Genomic DNA, 24,903 nt, shown 5'->3' with positions numbered 1-24,903 from the left:
AATGAGAATTAATGTGCACAAAGCAAAAAAATCTCTTGTTTCATCAACAATAATCACGATATATAAAGAAAATAGAGTATTATAAAAAATAATTACCACTGTCAATTATGAATAATAATTTTTTAAACATCGTTACATATACTTTACAGGAACATCGCTGCAAAAACTGTCTTAAGATAATAAGTTGACACAATACTAAATATACTGATAAAAAACGATAAAAATATTTAATAGTCGTATGTATAAATGTGCGAATATTTTGACTGAATTTAAAACTGAAACGTTTAGACCTGTTCGCACTTGACAATTATGATAGTCGAGCCTGCAGAAGTCATCTGGAAAACAAGGTATGTAGAAAATCGATAGTATAGATGTCTTACCAACAGTAGCAACAGTTAGGACTTAACACCAGCTTGTTCATCTTCTGAGAGACAGCAATCTAAAATTGCTTGTGTTGAAAGAGAAAGGCTTTAGAAAGAACGACTATGCACCATGCAGTCATTTTGTAGCTGCAATGAATTTCAATATTATGGCCTCTATTGCTTATAATCGCCAGTTCTCTAATGCTCTTTGTTAAGATTCGTGCCACGCAGTCTGCTAGAGCGTCGCGATCTTCTAGTGTTAATTACTTCTGTCACTAATGCACCTTCCCAAGTCAAACAACTGTGAATAATGAACATTAACAAACCAGATTTGGCGATTACTTTTATCCAATTTGTAACGAATTCTCCACAAGCGTCATCATATAAATGGGAATAAGTAAATTCATGTACTCCATCAATTGCGTACTTGGACAAAGTAATTGCAAATGAGAAGTACGTAAGGGTATCCAAATACTACGCTATGCAAATACAAAGTTGGTCATTTTTTGTTTTTAATCTATTTTTCTTACCTCTGTTTACTTAACTATATTCCAGCGTATGCTAAGTGAACTGCAAGAACATTCTTTTCATGTATTATTCAATAAAAGCCAATTGTTGCCCGTATTCAAAGTTTTAAACAAATCCGTAATCCAATTTAAAGCAGCAAAAAAATAAACAAATCGAAAGAATAAATGCAATGCCAAGCGCAGTTGACAATTCTCATTTTTTTAAAGGACGCACTAACTTACAAAACTAAAAGTTCTACTTCTGCTAACTTATTAATAGTGTGCGTAATGAAGCTTGTAAACAAGAATCGAGCTATGCAAAACACAACAATTCTTTTCACCAACAGAACGTGAACAAGGACTTCGAATTTTAAACTTTTTAAAAATAGAAATTCCTAAGTATTAAAACCGGTAGAGGGGTCGGGAAACAGCACTGTTAATATGAAAACAGTCTATAAAGAACTAAAATTTTACTAAGTGTGTATCTTCCATGATATTACCTCCCAATGATTATGTACGAGAAACGAGATTAAAATGCAGATTAATTGAAAAGGGGACAGCTTGGCAGTCGTAAAAGAAGACTAATGCAGGTCGAAGTTACTATAAAAGCGGGCCTGGCTATTAAGTGCAAAAGAAGAAAACAAAACGAAATCGGCTGCAAGGACACACAGAGAAGTCTGCAACAGAAGTATTTATATTAATTTGTATTTTCGGGAAAGTTATTCCACTCCATTAAATTTTAATGGAGGTAGAAAGAGATTCAATTATTTCAGAGATAGAATTTTAAGCAGGAAACTAATGAGAAACCATAACGTACTGAAGTTGAGCATATACTTATTCCCACAAAACGTTGGTCCGGGAGGAGGTTCACGGCAACGCTGCATTAAAACGGGTTGCAGCAACGCAAACTGAAAATGAAGCTATTGGAGTCGAAATGGAAAAGCGTAATCAATGAAATTATTTCTACTCGAAGGAAAATATAATAGCATTTTTATTCTTCTCTAAGAAACAGAAACTCTCTCTGGTCTCCTAATTGAAAAGATGTAACACATGGGATACATTCACAAGTGTAAAAGACGGGGTTGTTGTTTTTTTTTTTCCTTGTTCAAAAGAATGTTCTGAAGATTAATGTTTAGAAATAATTTTGAGAAAACGACTTTTAAAAGACGGTAAATTTTCGGACATTTAACTAATGACGAAAGAGAACATGCAAAGCCGCAGTTATTCGTGTTCTTTCGGCAAATCGCGTGCGAACATTTCAGTGCAGCAATTCTCAACGTAAGGACCCATTCGTTCAATCGAACTGATAAAATTTCAATATTATTCTACACGAAAACATCTCTGAACCAACTCAGGAAACAAAACGGAGGTCCGTGTTTTCGAGTGTGTGGCAAGTAATCCACAACTTTTTAACTATAAAAGTTATTTTCAGTTTCTTCGTTTTTTTCTTTCAACATTTTCAACGTTTTTTTCAACATTTCAACACGCTCTAACTATATGTACATAAAACCCCATCTTATCAATATTTTTTTCAAAATTAATAGGTTACTGTGGATGAGTCTTAAATCAAGACTGACTAAGACAAGCGATGACATCAGCGAGCGGTTTTGCAGGAATATTTTTTTACTTGATTTGCAAGTAAAACTAACACAATTTTTATGATTCCGTAATGGTTTTTTTATTAGAATTATACGAAAAGATAGGAGAAAGGCTCCTGCTTGTCTATAATGACTCCTGATATTGAGACATTGTTAGTAAGAAAAAAAAGTTACCACAATTAAAATTTGCACAGACCATTGAGAACTGATCAATACTGGCAGAGATGAATTTGATAGCAGGTGTGAGAACATCCATCCTACTTACTGGAAGCCTGAAGTGGCTTGATAAAGTTCAGTGTTTGGTATTTAGGATTCCGGTTTATGAAAAAAAACAACCAAAATCATTCATCTTCAAGGCCCACCTTTCCTTACTGGGTTGTGGGAGCAGCAACTGCAAGAGAAACTTCCAATGGTCACGATCTTCCGCCACCAAGCTCAAGTGTTCTGGTGGGACTCCCAAAAGTGTCCACCCAAGGTATCTTTCTAGCGAGTGTGCCTCCAACCCTTTAGCTTGGCAAAGAGGGGGGGGGGGAACCTGCTGAGGGAGCCTATCTTGTGGCATTTTGACCAGGTGTCCGTACCAACGTAACTGTGATCTCTCAACACGGAGAAGCAACGGTTGAGTATTGAGGGGTTCCCGAATTGCAGAGCTTCTGACTCTGTCGAGTCTTGTCAGCCCCGCAACCCCTCGAAGGAACCTCATTTCAGCCGCTTGGATTCGTGTCCGCATTCTTTCGGTCATTACCCAACTCTCATGATCATAGGTGAGGATGGGGACATAGATTGCATTGAAGACAGCCAGCTTTGCCTTCTGGCTCAACTCCCGCTTCAATACTACCGAACGGCCAAGCTCCCGCAATATTGCGCTTGCTGAGCCAATCCGAGTATCTAGCTCTTCGTGCCACTTTCCATCACTCGTGAATATGGAACCAAGATATTTAAACTTCTCCACTTGCCTCAGCGGGACTCCACTCACATGTAGAGTGCAACGGGATGGTTGTTTTGAGACCACAAAGGTTATATATATAACAAAATTATAAGAAAAAAAAACTAACTGATCAAGGGTACTAATGTATGATGGGTTTATGAACGTTTGCGTGTGAAGTCACAAAAATTACAAAGAAATTCTGATATTACACCATCAGCTTTTTTTCCCTGTCTATATTCCGTATTTCCATCTTCATCTCAATTGTTTGGCCACACGGTATGAATATAAAGCAAAGAAAAAACAAACCACCTTTACAAATTTTCGCACCAAATATAACCCCTTCTCCCTTCACCTCAGATTTTCATAATTTTCTCAACTTTTGGATTTCTTTTTTCTCCATCAGCCTTCACTGCATGCTGGAGGTTGTTATGCTAATTTCTGCAGGTATAAACATGTAACAGCAGAGAACAAAGAGATGATTTTTAAATGTAATTTTAACATGAAATTTGCTTTTCGTCGACTATATGAAGTAAAATAGCTTTATTACCGCACAATAACTTAAACATTAAGGGCTAATCGATGGAAAACTGATAATACATATTGTATCAGTTAAAGTGCTATAATTTCGTTATTCCGATATAATTAATTAATACAGGAAGATGCTTAAAAAGGACAAGAACAATGTTTGCTTCACAAAGTGTCTTACTATATTTAGTTATTGCGCTATTTCACTATTTAAATGTACAAACTGTTATTACTTTTAAAGAAAAACTACAATGAAGTTGCAAGCGCTTTAAAGTTTGTTTTTCCTACTAATAGTTTCAAAAATCGCTTTCAGAAAAAGGATACTTACGTTTTAAGAAAGAAATGGCAGAAATCTCCAACAAAAAACTCAAAAGATTTTTTATGTCTCTGAGATGACCACGAGAATTCATATTCAAGGAGGTTCAAACTGACCGGAAAAGGTCTACCGGCTTCAAATATCCTGAAGAATAAAATGAATTATGTACATACCTGTTACAAATTCATCTCAAACAAAGATAATTTACAAGATAGAAGCATTATAAGATATCACCTGATTTTCTGATGGTTTCCTATCCCATCAGAGCTTTGAAGGTCGAGATTTAATGAATTTCTGAAGTTAGTTATGTAAAGCTGTAAAGTCCTACCTTGTCCCGCTTGCTTGTCGAGTCCTTCTTATCTTTTTTTTTAATTTTTTTTCTTTTCAGAAAGCTATTGGACACTATTACAATGACTTGACTGTCCTGTCCTAGTAGTAAAATTAGGTGATTTGCCCTAACAGACCGAGATTTTAACCATTCGTACTGGTAATTAGGTAAAACTTATGATCAAAATTATAATCACTTCCACGCACGTTTATAATATTACAATTTCTCTATGAAAAGTACATTTTTTGTTTTGTTTTTCATATGTTATCGTATTACTCCCTTTAGGTGCATGCGTGCGCGCGCGGAGCGTAGCCTTTTGGGAAGTAGATCAACGGTAAACTTGAAAATGCTTCATGGTGAATTTTCAATATGGAATTTAATTCCCGGATGAAGACGCCGAGGATAAATTAATTTTGTATTACGTTTGCTGGAATTATGTTTTCTATAATTTCAAGTTACCACTGTTTTAGGAAATTCTTAGAACGAGCTTCAATGTTTCAGAGTGTTTAGTGAACAAATGAATTTAATATCACAGAATGCTTAACGTTTTAAGTTATATTTCAGGGCAGTACTTCTTATAATAAAAACACAAACACTGTTAAACTGATACGATCTTTAGTTTCGTAGTCTGAAATCTCCGATTCGCTGAAAAAATTTAAGAACATTTTCAAATAACAAAACTCTTATTTTAACGTGAAACCCCACCTCCGAAACCTTGTAAATTCTGTAACATTAGTACCATGGGTGAGCCATGGTACTAGTCAAACCAGCCCTAATCAAAATCGTTTAATTTACAGGTATTTCTTTCTCGGTCATTTTTTTTTTCAACTAGTCACGTTCTACATGTGGTGGCATATTACATTTAAAATATTAACTTCTAGCTCAGTCATTGTTATTCAACCAATCACTTTTATGTGATCACTGCCTTCTAGGAATTTTATCAGCAAGTTTGTAATTTTAAACTTCAAACCCTACAAAACCACACATTCAAACCGAATGGCAATCATTCTCACATTCTCTGATATCTTTACACTTGCGCTATTTTAAATAAACTTCCACTTAAGCGTAATCCACTGTTTATTAGCGGAAGTCTCAACTGCTGCACATACCAACTACAGATCCGCCTTTCTGTTCGAGTTCACCATTAACAAAAACCTTACCAAAGTGTCAGGGTGCACGTAAGCATCCGAAAATATCGCCTGCCACGGCAGGTCATGTTTGTTTCCTTATTTTCTCCGAGATTATCTATAAATAAATCAATCATTTTGCATATGCCTATGGTTTATTTATAGAGTAGGACAGTATATGTCATTGATCTCACTTATTTGTTTGGTAAGCTTTACTCCGAACAACAGTTTTCGCAATCTGTTATCAGAAAAATGGAACCGATTTGACAGATTGATTTATTACCCTTTGATTTCTTTGCCGCTTCTTTCTTTCCTTGCTAAAGTCGAGACAGGAAAGTGATGTCTTTGAAATGGCACCTGTGTTGTACGAGCATGTCTTTCTGGTTGGTTTTTTATTTTTCTTTTGGTAATATGAAAACGTGTCCTGCTTAAGTCTGCATTTTCGAAATGAAATTGCTTTACATATTCACATTTTGATTTCACTAAACATTGGATGAACGGCAATATAAAGGAATTTCCATTTCAGCGACTTCACTCGAAGTTTACGATCGCAGAACACGAAACTAACATTTAGAAAAAGGACAAACAGTAAACAATAAATTCTAATTACAAAAACAATGATGTTTAGCAATCATAGTTGAGTACATCTTACCGTTTTAATGCGCACTTCGAAAATTATAAACATGTGAAACATCACATAACAAGAACTGCATTTTATGTGAATCCAGCACAGAAACGTTACCTTTAAATATATGAACATGCAGTGAGCGAGTTAAGTATTACATAATCCGGAAACACCTCTCTAAGACCGCTTATTGGAGGAGCAAACCATTCTGCTCCTCCAATAAGCGGGCAGTGGGTCTTACATCGGGAGATTAACTTTACTCATCGCCTAAAAACATTCACAAAGATTCGTGTCCCCGTGGGATTTGAATCCATCGCTTGTTTGGTGGAGAACTGCTACTAAGCACTCGGCAGACTAGATCGTCAATCAAGTTGGAAGGCCAAGGTCAACAACAGTTACTGATTTAACAGCATAAGTAGAAAGGACCAACTAGCATATGACTAGGAGTTTCTGTTGTAAACAGGGCATATCCCACAGAGAAAGAAAACTGAAACGTTAGACTTTCGAAGTACTGCGGTTGAAGCATAAAGCAAGTAGAAGATAATTAAACAGAGATTCAAGAGCTTATACAAAAGAGCCCTGTGACCAAAGAACAGGAACTGATTATCTTTAATAAATGATATCCCGTTTTCTGCTCACTTACATGTCGCGTTTTATACTTCGTACATATTTAGATATTGGCTGATTCGATATTTGGTTTTGACATGATTTTCATCTGGAGGTTGCTAGATTACGGCATGAAGACGTTCTACGTTTCTTGAATAAGCAAGCTGCATGGTGTGATCTTTAACCCACTCGTGGTAAGTTTACAATCTTCTCTGAGTGAAATTAACACAGATAAAAGCCTATCCTGATTTATTACAGGCACTACCATCTTATACACCGAAACTGTGATAAAAACTGTTCTTGTGCGAGATTATCCTCGAGCTCACAAATTGTTTCAAATCTGTGTGCGCATGCGCACGTGATAAAAAAAAATTAGGGAACTGTTTACATAGCGTAAGTTTCCTGTCTTGACTGACAATATTCTCTGTTTGTCAATTATACTGCGCTGCACTTAACTTTTTATGACTTTATTTATCAATTTATTTTAAACTTCGCTTCTTGTTCCTCGTATAATTTGGTTCTAAACTTGTTCGCTAAAACAGAAACACTTTCAAGGAATAAGCTATCGAGCACAAGCGCTTTAATAAATGTCACTTGCTTCTACTGATCGCTAACAAATTTATCATATGACTAGGGGTTTCGGTCGTAAATATCGCCTAAACCCTTACCAATTTAACTCCCGTATACGTACAAAACAAAAACTATTTTTTCCCTTTTTCTTTACCTCTTATAACTTTAGTAATCAAAACAGAAATTTAACTTATTTTTTCTCTCTCCAAAATGGAGAAAAATATACGAAAGGAATTTGAAGAAGGCCACAGTTCTCTATTTTCTTTAATCGGTTTATTTCGGCCCAAGCAAGTAGCTAAATTAAACTAGTCGCGCGATGCTCAAGGATTATTTGTAACCTCCACAAATGATTCAGACGGCTTCAAACTGTGTACTCAACAAATGCATCACCTTCACCATCATCTCTGTTTATCCTTTTTATACACGAAAAGGCACTTTTTCCCGTCGAAATAAATGCCAAAAAATGAGAGTTAGATTATAACTTATATTAATAAAACATTGTTTATGTGATAGTGGAAAGAATCCATTAGGGAACCAAGAAAAACGAAGAAGACGGGAAAAAGTTTTCTATGTGACTTCCACAGTCTTAATTTAGCTGCAAGTTATAATCTAAATGAGTTCGATGGGAATGAGAATCCGTTCGCTTCTAATGGACCAGACAGCATAAATTAAGTTCTCCTCCTGATAAATGCTGGAAATGGGCATATCCATCCGACTCTGTCCGAGTGTTAAGGACCGTATAACGTAACAATGTAAACATTGGGGATGGCTGAATGTGCATAGTTGGCTCCCTTGGGTCCTAAATTAGTCATCGCCTAATTTCACGTTCTGCCTTTGTGTCAGCCATGAGCTTTCATAATCTCTTATAACACCTACAAATTATTACGTATTTATGGTGTAGAGATATTCACGCCAAAACTAAATACACATTTAACTCCTTGGCATGGCGAAATCTATTCAGGCCGATCTTGCAAAAAATGTTTTTTTTTTTTTTTTTTTTTTTTCCCCCCCTGCGATATGAGAAATACGAGGTGGTTGTTTCGGCAGCAGTTTTAATCAAGACTAATAGTCACAGTCTTATCTCTGTTAATCGTGGTGCGTGTTTTCTTTTTAAAGGATTTGTCTGTTTGTGGAATGAAAAACACTGGCTTTGCGAAAATAGACCAACTTCTCTATATGAGACTGACAAACTCACCTACGGGATGATGTTTAATGTTTGAAGTCACTCAGTGCGAGCTTCCGTAGCTCAGTCAGTATAGACGAAGCCCTTTGGTCAAAAATATAAATACTCAAAAATTTCATATTTTGAGTATTGCAGCATATTTATCTTCATAGGATAACAGTAACCTTCAATGTTTCTTGGCATAAATACATTATTGCACCAAAAACTTACCGGTAAATTTTTCTCTTTAGCTGAAGGCATTACTTTACTTCTAAAGAGCTCTTTAACCCTTTACAGATTGCAAATTCTTCCGCCCACTTACAGCCTTTCACGTTTGGAACGGTACACCTAATAGCCAAAATCCTGTATTCAATACAGAAGGAACAATTAAGCTTAGTAATAACAGCCAATCACAAATGTTTGGTTTCTTCTGCGTGCATTTCAAACAAATATTTTAACGGCCACTGTTTGTCAGAGCTAGCATTAGTTGTTTCTCCCATACTCCTCGAATCAGTTAATACAGGGAGTGTGTCTTAACTAGTTGCAAACTCTAAAACTTAAAACAACTTTTATTCTTCCTTTTTAACCATCCATTCTCTTTGTTGGCACAATCGCGATTCGTCTGTTTCTCCAAAAAATAGACAACTTTTGGGTTTTCAAGTCGAACGTTAAAATGGTTCTTCATTCTTTCCAGCACTTAAGTCAATAAATGTATAAACAAAAAACAATCTTGTCTTAATTCCACAAAGTGTTCCAACATATTTCATACCGCATTCTGAACCTCAGCTGTTCGCGTATTGTATAATTATATTCTTTGTGTGAAACCAATGCATAAATTGCAGCGGTCGTGACAATCAGGAAAAGGCTAATTGCATACGACGCCGACATAATTCTACGAGAGGATGACATAATTGCACGGCATGGCTATCGTACACAATGTGCTTAACATTCTTCAATCCTTGAGCTAAATCCCCGCTCCCAATATCATCGATCACCATTTCTGTGGCGAAGTGCATTCAAATCATCTTACTTGAACGCACACCTACGTTAAACAAACTGGAAGTCGTCCCTCACTAAAAAGCTTTTTTTTTTTCTTCCCCCCCCCCCCCGGACAACATGAATGACTAGCAGTGAATAGAAATCTTTGTGCGAAAAGCTAATTACAATGTTGGCAATTTATCTAAACAAGACATTTCGCAATGAATGCAAATGAACTAAGTGAATGAATCAATATCGGACATATCAACCAGGATAATAACAGAATAATCAAAGTAAAAGGATGCCCGACAAGATTAAGCTAATATGACCAGTGACGAAAACAGAATGTGGAAATTAAGTAAGGAAAAAAAAAAAATATAATGAATATTCCGAATACGGACGCAGGTGGCTTTGCGTGAGCTAAGGCACAAAACAGACAAAAACAGAATTCGATTTCTGAATTATAATTCACTGCTGGATCTCCTTAATCCTTTTACCCTAATCGGTACCATGCTCAGACGAGTCACATAACCATAACGCCTCTGTGTAATTAATGCGGTGGCTAAAAAGGGAAACACCTAGTCAGTTTCAGAACAGGTGGAAATCCTATATACTACCTGCTAGAACGGTGGACTTCACCGACAGGATTCGCTAAGAATGCGATGGATTTTCGTTGATGGTCGGAACTGGTTAATCTGAAACTGAAAACTTAATCGAGCCAAGATAAACCTTCTCCGGTTTAGTTTTAAAGCAACTTTCACTGTAGTTTTCAAGGGAAAAATTAACGAGACGAAGTTAGATCAGTATAATGACAACAAATGTATTTTTCATCATCTACAGTCTATTCAAGTATGAATAATCATGTTGTTCTTGGAGTCAAAATGCATGATTTTCCTTCTCCTCTTCATGATTCCCAGAATTCAACAGTTATCAACACGTGAAAAATTTCTTAGCTTCCTAATCCTATGCATGTCGAAGCTTACAGTGTCAGATTTCTTCGCTTCAGTCAGAAAGCAAAAATGATGTTAGGAAAGAAGAAATAAATATTTTAGGACAACAATTTTATGTACACTAGACGTTTAATAGACATGCGCGTTAGACTTTTTTTTTTAAATTAACGGCTTCAGACGTGTAAGAGAAAACTAAATATAATTTGTTACTCCTATATATTTCGCTCAATATGTCGTGAGCTTCATTCGGGAAAAAGGCAAAACGAACTGGTGACAACATTTAAATTCTCAATACAGGAATGGGTATAAACATAAAAATATAAATGTCATTTATACTGATGTCACTCCCATGCCAGCCTAATTGTCCGAGTGGTTGGCATGTCCGCTCTCCAGCCAAGAAGTTGCAGGCAGGTTCGAATCCCGCCGTGGGCATGGATGTTTGTGATTGTCCTACAAACTTTGAGTGGAAAAGGAATCTGCGACCCTACCACTTATTCTAGCAGAAGACATGACTGCCTAAACCATGTGAGGTACGGCAGTGACCAGAAGGCGTCTACGGACGTCAAATGTGAAAATAAAAGGAAAAAAAAAACATCCACGAAAGGCTTTGAAAACTTATAGTACATTAGTACCATGAACAGATAAGGTTTTTCCCCCCTAATACTTTTGTATTTTTTAAATTTAATTTTTCACAGTCCAGAATCCAAGACACCAAACAAGGACGTCAGACATTAAGACTGTTGCATTAGAAATTCAGTACTCAGACAGAAACATGGGCCGATATATTTTTCTTTTAAAAAATGCTCGACTTAAATACTGCAAAAATTAATTTGCATTCCACCCCCCAAAAATGTGACGTTCAAATTATATTATAATCGTAGTTGTAAATTATAAAATGTCCTGTTACGCCAATTGTTTTTAAACCATTTGGGCAAATAAAATAAAACTGATATGGATCCTGCATTAATACTAATATAGAAATAAAATAAAAATAGATATAAAATAGAAATAAGAAACAGTATACAAAAAGTCTGAGTTAGCACACTTACCAGTATTGGATAAAAACAAGATTTCCAAAAGTGAATTTAAAACAGCTCACTTCAAGTCATACCAATTGTGAGTAATAAGGATGAACGACTATTTCGTGATGTCAAAAAATATAAAAGTACTGATGCCAAGCTACGAAACATACTTTCGAAAAATTCCACGTTCATGTAGATTATTAATCGTCAGCGAAAAACCAATAATTTTTACTCATAACCAAGTCAAATTTCATATACTAGTAATCAGACAGGCCTCTGCTCCACAACGTAGTAGATATTTCTTCTTGCTAAGCACCTAAAGGTTCTCTAACAGTTACAGCACTAATTACGTGCCTAAAATAACCGTGTTAGAAACAACTGACATGGCACAGGAAGTAGCGAACAAAAAAGCAGACATTTTAAAAATCACTGTACATCACGAGGTAAAAAGCATTTGCAAGTTAATCGATAGAGTAGCTGTAAAGCTGTTTTTCTTTTTAATTTTCGGCACATGAAATTAAAAATTCAATTAAAGCAGAAATACAGTCGACATATTTTATGCGGCAATGACACGAAAAAGCCAATCTGACATTTATAGACCTAATTTATACTCACAAGACACACTTAATTAATGCAACAACAGAAAAATCGACCCTCTCGCAAAGGCAAACATAAATACTACTGTGATAACAAAATTATCTCTCAACTATGCATGGAAATTAACATGAGTCGATAAGATATTGCCATACATACTTAAGCAGAAATGCTTCCGTGTTGTTTTTTTAACTTGGAAACTTTTTTACCTGCTTGTAACTCCAGAAACGGTACTCAAATACATAGCTTTGGTTAAACACCGATTTTTTTTTCGTGCATTCTGATTTACACAGAAAAAAGATACTTTAATATATATTTAATGAAAATATCAGCACATCTTGTCTTCGATGTCGGGAATTTTTTAGTGTTTTTTCTTGGTGTTTGCGAAGAGTATGCTTATATAATTACTGCCTGCCTCTTGAAGTTATTAGTTCAATATGTTTTCAGATTTCGAACTTGACATAATAAAAAATAGGCTTTTTTTGCCTCCAGTGCAATAAAAAAACTGAATGTTTACATGAAGTAAAAGTACTTTATCCAAATAGTCTCACAAATATTTTGGTATTAATATAAAGTTAATAAATAGTTCAAATAAACGAGCGAAATATATTTTATTCCATAATTTCTTTCAAGAGATTTTTGAGAAATTTCACCTAAATGCAGTTAAATTCCTAACAAGTCCAATGTCCGATTTAAACAAAATCGGAATAATAAAGCCGCGATGAAATACCTTGCTCATGGACTCTGATGTCATATCTTCACTAATTTTCCACACTCCCTTTAACCAGATGAATACATCTGTGATTTTTCCACAGTTGCACGTGTGTATGACCTAAAAATAAAGTACAATTTAGTTTGTTAATGAAGTGTTCATAGAAATGCAATAAAAATTAAAATCTCAAGTTGTGAATATTACTTATCTAACTTGTTAAAGATTTGAAATCAACAGATGCTTAATTTAAAATTTACATCATGGGAAATCTGATACTCTGGGGGGGGGTATGAAATTTAAGGATTTAGATCATGAGATCTGCTTTAAGTAAAATAATTCAAAAAATTTTTCGCTTAATATTTCAATTAATTTTGAAATATTTAGCATAAAGTGACGTTTAAGTTGCTTCAGTCGCATTTCGGCAGTACGTTGAATTCGTTCGATATCACTTAATTCGGGATGAACTCTTTCTTCTTTCGCTGATTGAACCAATAAGGTCCTTCTTTGTTACAAGAAGACTTCTACCAACTTCTTTCACTCTCTTTTGTCTTGAGCACCCAATTCAGCATTCTCGTCTCAGCTAAGTCTTTTTGAATATTATTCTCCCAGCCTTGCTCTAGATCGCTTTCCATCAGGATGCTTGTTTAGCTCCCCTTCTCTTCTTATCCATTTTTCTACGTGTACCACAAGCTATCTTAATGTGCAAGCGCCGTTAACTGTTTGAAAACCAAACAGTTAAACAGTGAAACAAATAAAAGCAAGTTTCGTTAATATATGTTTTGTAGATTTTCTTTTCATATCTGCTAAAACATACATAGCTTTTCTTCATAATTATAAATGAATATGAAGCAGAATAAGTGTTGAAACTCAAACATGTCAGTAAATTGGCCAACAAAAGTAAATATAGCAGCGTTTATGTGAATTTTGAAAATGTGCGGAAGGGGAAATAGGGCAAAATTAAAAATATTACCTTTCCATTCTCCTTTTTTCTTAACACACACACACACACACACACATAGATGAAGGCTAATCAGCCAACTAAGCTGCTGTGAACAAAGAAGTCTTATGAATGTGGTTCAAACTTTAACCCAAATTTCTCTGACATATTAGAATATTTGACGGAAACCTCGTCTACTTACTCCAAACTGTGTGAACAAGTTTTTTTTTTTTTTTTTTTTTTTTACCGATTCAAAAATTCGTTCCACCACAGTTGTATCCCACGGGGCCCACCTGATATATCTGAAGATTAGCACGCTCCAGTTTGGACACTTCTTCAGCTAATCAAGCATGGTGTTCAACACCGTAACAGTGTTGTTTATTTGTAATTAATTTTTAGTAAAAATAATTATTAAACAATTATTTTAAGGTATTTTCTTTTCCCAAAGGGTGTAGGTGTCATGTTTTCAGCTCTTGCTTTTCCTGAAAAAGGGTAGATTGCTGTGAAATCAAAAGAGACAGGAACACGACAGACATCTTCAACATCGTTTTCCAATTATAATTAGTAGACATATACAAATAAGATTTCTACCGGTAGTTTTCTATGAGTTGTGGAGTAAAAAATACAAATTTATTCTGACAGGAAAACTAATTACCCAAGCAACACATCGATCCCGGGAATTGGCACACAAAAAGTGGGGGGGGGGGAAGTGTTTCTCTAATCAATGACTAGAATCCATTCTTCACTTCAACTGAGGAATTAAATTTACTACTTAATATTTGCTGTCCTGGCATTAAAATAGTTAGCGGCTTATTCAAGGAATAAAGAAGGCCGACTAATTTTATCGCAATTATTATTATTATTAAGAGAGACCTCCAGGGAGTCAGACTCATCGAGGGAGGCCACATACTGCACACACCAGCTATCATACCTTCCCTTAAATTCATTTACACTAGATGCACTCACTATCCCTAACGGCAAAGTATTCCAACACGCACCACCCTGAGAGAAAAATCACGCCCTCACAACCTTCTTGTCGGCCTTCATTCTCAGCTTCCAAGGATGCCCTCTCGTCCTTTCCCCACCCTCCATAAATTGAAAAAGTCCATCAATTGAAATCCTGTATGACCCTTTCAGAAGTTTGTAAGTCTCAATCATATCACCCCTCTTTCTCCTGTTTGCTAGTGTCTGCAGTTTACAAATTCTCAATCTGTCTTCACAATCAGTATTCCACAATCCTGATATAATTTTTAACACTCTCCTCATCTGGTAATTTCCAGATGTATAAGAGTTGTTGTTCTTTCATTTTTTTTTTTCACCATCGAGTTTCCCAGTCGCTCATTTTTCCCTCCCCATCATCGAGCTAGTCGGGCTCAGACTATAAGATTGGTTCTCCTCTGGATGCACCGGTTTCCCAGTCAAAAACATAAAACTGAACACATTCTGGTTTTAGTTATTTGTTAAACTTCTATACTTTTAATTTTTAGATGTCTGATTTAACTACCATTTGCTAGACGAAACATCGATGAAGTATATGTTTATGTATTTCTTGAGCAGTGAACAGTATCCTGTGATCTGAGGATATGGTTTCCTAGCTGATCATAAAAGCTCAAGCAGAGTAAGTCGAAGTAGAATTCTTTCGGTGATTAAAACAAGTTAAGAATTGCAGCCAGAGGCATTTGTAGACGTTTGGAAAGTTATTTCGGTTATAATAATGCGCAGAGACGGTGCTTAAGAGTACTACTTTTTTTTTGTGATTACAAAACTTTAAGGGAAATAAGAATAATAGAATGATTACAACCTGAATGAATGACTTATTAATTCTCTGCCGAGGTAAACTGCATTTTCCAATTAATAAAGAAATAAGGTCGATATAGGAACAGATTTGCGAAGATTTTGTAGCTTCTTTAAAATGATGAGGAAACGAAATACTTTCTGCGATAGGATATTTAAATATAATTCAGATTTTGAAAAACAATCAGAAAATGAACTTTTAAGAGGACAAGCAAATTAGAGATAAGCGGAATAAATATGGAAATTTACGTATGATCCCTCTTTAACCTTCTTGCTGTCTGAGCATTCGTCTAGGTCTTTCATTCCTGGCTATTTTGAGGTCACTGGGGGGTTATGGCCGAACGAACTAAAGCTATCAGCAGGTGTATATTAAGTCTTAATTTATGTTCTTTTGGCTGTTTTTATTTTCGGTTTTACGAGACAAAAAACTCTTCTAGTCTATTATAAACTGTTTTATTTGGATGTTCAATAGACAGTAACTGTTGATCTATCATCACTGACACTTTCTGCCCAACTAAGTCTAGTTCTCAGACTACAAGTATTCACAATAGCTCGCATTGTGGTAGTGGAGAAACACTCAGGGAAGGGTTTTAGGCAGTACAATACATTCCACCTGTGTAGAAACATTGTATTGATAGCTCGATCGATAGTGAGAATATCCTCTTGGTATAAAGTCCTGGGTTCGAATCTCATTCCTGTATCAGAGAGATACTTATAATGGTTAAAAGCTCTTAAATATGCAAAGGCTTTAATCAATGTTTATTCCCTTCATTTAGGTGCATCTTAAATGAAGAAAACTTGAGAAATCTTGCAGATAGTTTTCTATTAGGTATGGTTCATTTCTAAACTGACAAACAATTGATTGTACTAAGTGTAAGTTATGTCGCAATGAATGTTCCACTTTGTATTACAGGTGTGCGAAATAAGCACGTTAGCGCACGATCGATATCGCCACAGTTTGCATGCTCATTAGTTGGAACGTTAGGTACCGTAAATTATCAGTAAACTTGAACGAATCCAATTTCTCGGAATGGAGCATGCAAATCAAATTATTACCATGTGGGATTTTTGAAGTTGTATTTTCAGTCATGACAAGCGATAAGCTGCATTAAGTTCGACGAAGTCTGAAGAAAGCAGAGCATCCCGATGGACAATTATATAAGAGACAGTGTTCCCGGATGGAAACAAGAGTAGCGAGTTTATCAGCATTCATGCGAGATCCCCGCTGCAAACATTAGGGATTTCAAATCCAAGCCAGGAAGTCTAGTTTTCAATACCTATTAGGCACCGAAATCTTAAAATATGAGAAAAAAAAAAATCTTTGAAGATCTCTGAACAATCACTACCGTTAACAGAATGAGGCGGAAGTAGCATCCAATGAGGACCGAATTATGGCTTGTGTGGGCCATAATTAAATAAGCGTGCATCTTTCATCTGAACAAAGCTAGTTGTGTCTTTAAAGATATCACGTTGAGCAATCAAACACTATGCACACACATGGAGAAAACGGGGGGGGGGGTGATAAAACAGTTGTTGACAAGTATGTAATAAAATCTACAGATTGAAAAGTCACAGGTGGAATGAAAAGCGCAGTTATGAGCGAAAACAGACCCGAAGGAAACATACCTGAGTTGATATAAGCAGCAGAACTAGATGCACATAATGACAAGCAGAGGATAAAGTGGATATGATTCGACACTAGGGTCCAAAAATATAAAAACCCAAATTGTAAAACTATCTTTTGCACGTAATATAAGACATTCGCGACAGTTAAGAGTTTATTTAGATTTTTAAGCCATCATATTGTGAGAAAACAATCCAGTAATAAACCCAATTTCAACTGCAATGTTTTCGATAAAGTAAAGAAAAAATGAAATTGTCAAGATCGAGTGCAAAGCTTTTTTTATGACGAAAGTTGATTGTCATTTGTTACGAAAAACATTGCGTCAGAAGCGAAGTATGGGCCTTGTTAAAGGCCTTGTCTATGAATGCCGAGTGCTAAAACGATATCTCCCTGCACAACTCCTAATGGAACTGATTCAATAACCCAAAAGCCGTTTTGAGAGAATAAATTACGGTTTATTCTCTCAAAACGGCTTGAACAATTTTAGAACTCTCAGAATCGGTCTGTCAGTAATGAAGAAGAAATATGAAAGGCGAGATAAGCAAAGTAAACAGCTTTTTTTTATTCTGTGGGTAAAGTTTACCATTTGATGTGAGGTACAGTTAAGTATTGTTATTTAACTATTCTATAAAGGGGCAATCACTGGTTGAGATTATAAATGAACGCATAAAACCAGCGAAGTTTTAAATCGAAGAAATAACGAAATGTCTGATTAGTATAAAAGTGAAGGAAGAAATGAAACTGATTCACAACTGGAATCCTAAAAAAGAAAAAACTTTCATTTAGCAGTCTTGAATTTGGGACGACTGCTTCAACAACCAATCAACGCACTGCAGAGTATGTAGGAAGGAAGTTCTTCTTGTGAAGGAATAAAGTTACAAACTTGGATGTCTCAAACACATCATCTGGATGATTTCACACTGGAAAGAATTACTGGAAAACTTTAAGTCCTTAGAATACCATTACTGATACTGTCAGAGAGTTTGGAATCGCACATAGCGTTATATCCAGGCTCTGGGCAGCGTTTCAAACCAACAGAATGTGTTCTAGATGTTTGCTCAAAGATCGCCCTCGCTCTACCACTGAGCGTGAAGACAGGGTACTGGTTATAACAGCAAAACGTAATCGACGCACCACGGCAGGTCAGCTTGCAAGACGGCGCCATTTATGCACAGGTGAGCGGATATCTCGACAAACTGTGGCAAGACGTGCGACAAGTAGGCCTATACGCCCAAATATCTCCAGTCTGCGTCTCTTTATCCACTCATCGTAAAGCACGTTTTTTCAGTGGTGCTGTATCCATAAAAATTGGACAACACACCAATGGACTAATGTACTCTTCAGAGATGAGAGTCGTCTTAGTCTTTCCTCCAGTTCTACACTGTTCTGGCTGGCTGAAAGTGGTACTGCTTACTCGCAAGAATGTTCTTGAAAGGCAGATACAGAGGTGCTGAGGTCATGGTGTGGGGTAGGCATTATGCTTAATAGACGCACAGAGCTACTAGTGCTGGAAAAAGGGACTATGACTGGTTAAGGACATTAAAACGAAGTTCTTCAATCATTTTCAATTATTCCGTGGTGTGCTGGAGGCGTAGAATTATTATTTTTTATTTATTTATTTATTTATTTTTTTACAGATGACAATGCGACACCACTTTGTACACGAGCAGTGGAGATACTTCTGGAACCAAAGATATTAATTGAATCGAGTGGACAGCACGCTCCACAGATCTCAACTCCAAAGAACGTGTTTGGGACGCAACAGGGAGATGCACTGCTGCTTAAAATTCTCCTCCAGAAAAAACAAGGATTCCTCCTTCGCTCTGAAGGAGGAGTGGGCCAGTTGGCTTCAAGAACTCTTGAATCGCTTGGTGCTAATCATGGTACGACGTTGTGAGAGCTGCAACGCAGTTTGTGGCGGACATATTCCATATTTTAATATCTCTCCGTAAAGTTCCCTGTAAGCACTATACATTAATTTCTTAACTACGTCCTCAAGAAATTTGTAACTTTTTGCCTAAAACGTACTGCAACTTAATTTCCACTAAATTTATAACACATTTTTGTGTAATGTAATTTATTAGTATGCTGGCAATAAATTTATGTCCACCTTTTTGCGCTAGTCATGAAAATTTTTTCATATACAGGTAAAAATATAGTTCGTCCTTAGCTTTTGGATACCAGTGTACATTCGAAAAGTCAAGGATTTAATAGTAGTAGTCATGTAGTGCCAACAGCAACTTATCTTTGCCTTTATGCTTCATCAACGTATTTTAAATGAGAGAAAAGCAGATATCTGAATGTCATTATGACTTCAAGTCATGCAGCTCGTATCGACTATAAAAGTCGGTATGTTCTAAATAAAATAACACTAAGTGTTTATTGCACCTCATTCAAATAATCTAATTAAGGCTTTAATGAGATGTTTCCCCATGTGTTGGCTGACACACCTCCTGGTAAGCAAAATGTGTTGCTTGCGATAGTGTTGCTGTTCACTGCGATAGTGAAAGCAACTGTATGTAGGCGTATTTAATCAGCTCGTAGATCTCTTCCGGCGACAGGACCAAACAGCCAGATATGTAGGTCACATTTATGGAGTCATTTCTGCATATATATACACACACACACACTGAGTTTCATTCGTCGGCAGTATTAATTTCTGTTGATCACGCTTTCCGGAAACAGAGCAATCCGAACTGTCGCCCTGCTGAGATTTGTATTCGGTTAGTGTAAATTTATGCCGAGTATTCTTCACTGGGATAGATTTGCATTTGACACAAACGCAAGTAAATCGAATTCCATTATCATAAGACAAACTAAATGGCATTACCTGCTTGTAACAGTTGAACTAAAGAGTTCAGCATGAAGTCTTAATTAAGGAATGTGTCGCTAATTATACTGAAACAAGTGCATCATTTTCTCATTTTATATATTTATGGATAAAGCCTTCGTCTGTTGCGATGGCTTGATCCGCCGAAAAACTCCAGAAAACATGAAAGAGGGCCTGTGTTGACGACTTTGGCTCTGCATTTACAGCAGAGCCAAAGTCGTCAAGTGAGTACAAGCATATTCTATTAACTCCTACCGGAGTGTGTGTTTTTCATGGGGTGGGGAGACTTTCGGCTTTTATGTGGAAAATTCCCTCCCTTTTGTCTTTATGAAACTGGCTACCTTACCTTCACTTGAAAGCCCGTCCTGACCCAGATAAGGTTCGAACCCGGGTGGTCTTTCAACCGTTTCGTGACTGAAATACTGAAGCGATGAGAACACGTTTATTGATAGACAATGCAAACAGAATTCATCGACCTCTCCCCTTATTACCAAAATTAATTAAAAATTCCAGTTTACTTAGCTTGACCGATAGATCAATAGATGGTGCTATGTAAAGAATAATGAGATGGGACATCTTGTAAATCGGGAAGACAGAAAGAGATGGTACAGTTCGGCTATAAAAATCAGTCTTTAGGTAGTATATGAACTTAAGCTTGATGGGGAAATTGTAGTCCCGCATATTGGAAGGCAAAATTGTCTTGAAAAGTTCACTATATGACTTTAAAAAAAAAGTGAATTTAAATTCTATTTGAAAAAAAAATTGTCTTCTTTCTTGGAAGTAAACTTTTTTCACTCCCCCTTCTGATAATATCCCGGTCACCAGACCAGTTTCTCTAGGGTTGACTGACATCACTTCACACTAATGTCAAATTGTATCCAGAAGAAAGCAATTCACTTAGTGGATAATCTCTTGTTCACGGACTCGCCCAATCGCTTGGCTTATGCTTTTAAATAGATTTTTTTGTTTCTGCAGTATATTTTTATAGTTTTTTTCCCCATTGGTGCTGCCTCACTGAAATGACCACGTCTGTTTGCTTCTCACGAAACGTGTGCAGCCGCTGGTCAAAATATCTACCTTCTCCACTCACCTACAAACTTAATGGAAACTACTTCTCGTCCTCTTCATTCAGGCCATCTTTCTCCCTTCTTTGAAACAGCCTTCTTCAGCTCTTAAAAAAAAAAACATTAACAGTTCCTTCCTTCTTCATAACCACTTGCCCATACGCGCACTATTGAGTTGGATTTTATTACTTAATATACACAGCAAAGATTCACTTTTTGATTATTATTTTTAAACCAAGATGAATTAAATTTCAGAAAACTAATTTCGTTTCCTCGCGATGTTATTGATGAGAAAGGGATCAAAGTCTTCGAGACTTAGTGTTTGAAAAATACAGAATGCAAAACGTATGATTTAAAAACAGTCTTCTTCGCGTGCATCAAAAGGTATACATGAATTTGCGTAACTGGCGAATCGGACAATTCTGAGTTGCAATGCTCATTTTAAATTTTGAAGTGAGTAGATGAGTTACTTGCTGCACCCAAAACAAGAAAGTTTATGAGTTTCTGTATGTTTATCTCTCCAATCTCAGTCAAAATGGAGATTACTTCCTTTATTACAAGACAAAAATAGTAGAAACTGTGATATTACCTGTCCAGTTTTGGAACATCAAAGTCCATTCTCCTAGCGTGCTTTAATCACATCGTTCAATAGCTTCCCTACTTTTTCAATAAATCTCGGCGACCTTAACTACATAGCTCTTTAATTTATTTTCGGTTTGTCCCAAAATTTAAAATTTGCGGTCTTATTACCTTTTGGAATTTGTTTTCGATGTCTCGAAATGCTTTGCTCTGTTTCTTTATTCATCGTGCACTGTCTAACTCCCAAGCCACGAAAACAATTTGGCACACGCAATAGTAAATAAGAAATTACCCCAAAATTCAAATAAATAAGCATCTAAGTCAGCCTTTTTATTATATAACCTAATTTCGAACGTTAGAAAGGCATGTAATTTCATAAATTTACTTTTCCAAGTGCTTTATCTAGTTTTTTAAAAAGAAAGCGGTAAGATTGGTTGAGATTTTTGCATTTGTCCCTGAGTGTTTTGACATGCATTTACAGTAAAATACATATTCAAAACACTCAGGACAAAAGGTGAACGAATTCTTGCATTGTGATTGGAGAGGAGAAATGCCGAGACAAATCACTGTGCTCGGCTGGTGATGCCCCCCCCCCCCCACCCTTCACAAATCACTGTGAAGGGTGTGTGTGTGGGGGGGGGGGGCATGGTCCAATTACGTTGCATGTTTTTGTCTTCATCGGACTAACCAGTCTGTCCTTTATGAAGGGAGCCCACAATTTTTTTTCCACTGGGTTCTGAATCCCTCTTGTCGGCCCTGATTTACAGTTTTACTTCCTAGACCAGACTAGGATGTGACAAGGAAATCTTATACAATAGCATTAAATAATTATAACATCTTAATATGATGCTATGTTAACTAAAGTCGCTCTGAAGTTAATGCAAGTAGCAAATTGATAAACTGAGATTTTCAAGTACAACTATTCGCTATTCCTATAACTTTCATGGTTAGGAATAATACGGTAATTTTCATTAAAGACAACTTGAAGTTAAAAAGGTTTTCATTTTAGGGTGAACAAATTTAGTGTGAGCACCACGTAGAGCTTAACTACACACGAAACTTGTAATTCGACTCTTATTATGTTTAGTTTATTTATTTGGAATAAAATTACTTTTAATATGTATACATTAACCTAGGGGGAGGGGGGGGAGACATACCCTGATGGTCTCAACTGCAAGCTGGCCAGGAATTTGGTCAGCCGTAATTAACGTCAGAGAATTTCTCAGGTGTCTCATATACAGTGGTTTCTCAATATTATCAGTAAGTGAACAGCTGTCTTCGCTAATTGTCAATTTGTTTATACACAACCTTAGTTACTTTCAGTGAATCTCACAAAAATTATCAATTCATGTCAGCTGCAGAAACACAATCGATATTTATAAATTTAGCACCAGATGAACTGCAAGACGAGATTATTCATCATTCCATCTTCAATATATGCTGTTTTAACATCAGCGCGAAAATGCTGGCAACAGCAAGAGACGGTTATCTATTCCCAGAACTATGGGAGCAGAATAGGCCAACTGCATTCAATTATCATAACGATAAAACTTCTTTAAATAGACGAAAGAAAATTCAATGGAAGTACAGAGAAACTAGCATCATTAACACCAAGAAAACACCTTAGAACTTCTAGCAGCGCACACACTTCTGTCAAAACATCTGTTTCACTCGAAGAAGTCCGCATATCTAGGGCTATTCGCAGATATTGCGCCTTCTTGCGAATCAATATTTCCACTCAGAGTGCCATTAAAATACCAATAACTACCTCACTACAGGCCCGACCTTTCATGTAATGCAAATTCTATGTAACAACAAAATCTTCAATGCGAAAAGAAACAGTGCATGCTCAGAAAAAGTTCCTAGAAGTCCTCAGTTCATCTCAGTACTTGTGTCCATATCGATTTATAGGATTTTTACCTCATCTTCTAAAAGTATGGTTTATTTACTTTAGATTTAGCAAGTTTTCTGAAATATACGAATAACATCTACAAAAACGTTTTCCTATTTATGTTTGAGGTGAGCAATTTGCTGACAGGCTAACACTTACTTTCATGGTCTTGCGTTCAGGTAAGAGCACTGAAACATTTCTTTCGTTTCATCTAACCATAGCAAAACAGACATACCGGTTCATACCAAAGTAGATTAATTCTCCGATTTCCAACATTAATCACTTCATTTAAAATGCATTGCACTATTCTAATGGCAGTAATTTATAAGTATGCAAGTCACGACAAGTCCACTTCATTCTCAGATGATACGCAAACAATTCGCCAATAAATTACAGTTGTGCAGTTGGTTTATGGGATAAAAATTCATCAATTTGTTTCTAATCCCGTGAAGTACGACAGGATTCGTTACTCTTCTAGTTGAATTGACATTCGTGAAAACTTCCAAGTAACAGCCCATTGAGCCTAGTGGCTTAAAGGAAGGTAAAAAAAATGGCAATACTTTCAAAGTAATATACCTCACTGCTATGCTATTTAATAAGTATGTTAGAAATAATTATACACTACTTTTAAATGCTTAATGATCCCAATTTCAAGAAGTCTTGTTAACGTTCACGCTGAAGGAGTACTGTCCAATACACGCTTCGCTCTGAGGTATCTCCAGTTGTACACTTTAGATGATATTACTGATATTTTCTTCGTAAAATATATTTCCAAATACTGTGTGAAATACGTATATGCCAAAAATATGGACGTACTTGAAATTTAGGACGTTTTAGTATATTACAAAATAAACCACGTGACAGATAAACCATCAACAACTCGGGCATAATAAAATGGTGTATAATAACAAAAACTCAACAAGTAAGAAACATAAACATTATGCATGCTGACAGCAGTAGCGTGCAATTACATACAAAAACAGACAACAGCAAAACAAACAAGTCTATATTTGTTTGCTTTCTTTGGTGTTGTGAATGTACCTTAAAGAAATTGACTAATAATAAAGAATCTTACATTAGCGAATCCAAAGTTTAAAATTTATTCCGATTACGGCATTAATAAGAAAGAGCTGAAAAAGTAAAACTATTGATTTATTTTAATATACAATCCTTACATTCATTTCGGAAGCTAATCCATAATGCAAAGGCAATCGCAAATATTTATCAGACACCCGAGTGCACGATCCATATGCTACTAGTGGCTCATGCATGCTA

General features: G+C 36.1%; 1 protein-coding gene across 5 annotated transcripts in view; it reads right to left on the bottom strand.

Annotated features, from left to right (window-relative positions):
* LOC150102782 (cell adhesion molecule 2-like) overlaps positions 1 to 24,903 on the bottom strand; it is a 150,792-nt gene that overhangs the window by 34,624 nt on the left and 91,265 nt on the right. For 4 of the 5 annotated variants that reach the window (XM_090399778.1, XM_090399781.1, XM_090399779.1 and 1 more), the window contains 2 exons: positions 12,928 to 13,029; positions 4,248 to 4,379 (listed from right to left, as the gene is read on the bottom strand). In XM_090399778.1, the coding sequence (XP_090255904.1) occupies positions 4,248 to 4,329 (82 nt within the window). In that variant the 5' untranslated portion in view covers positions 4,330 to 4,379; positions 12,928 to 13,029. Of the gene's footprint in view, positions 1 to 4,247; positions 4,380 to 12,927; positions 13,030 to 24,253; positions 24,441 to 24,903 lie in introns of those variants that run through there. The other variant, XM_090399783.1, reaches the window with a different exon arrangement.

Source organism: Typopeltis vanoorti, chromosome 10 (genome assembly GCF_054136105.1).
Source record: "Typopeltis vanoorti isolate ZY-2024b chromosome 10, IOZ_Tvanoo_1.0, whole genome shotgun sequence".
NCBI lineage: Eukaryota > Metazoa > Arthropoda > Arachnida > Uropygi > Thelyphonidae > Typopeltis > Typopeltis vanoorti.
The sequence above is the reverse complement of the archived record's forward strand: the minus strand, read 5'-3'. Positions and strand labels throughout refer to the sequence as shown.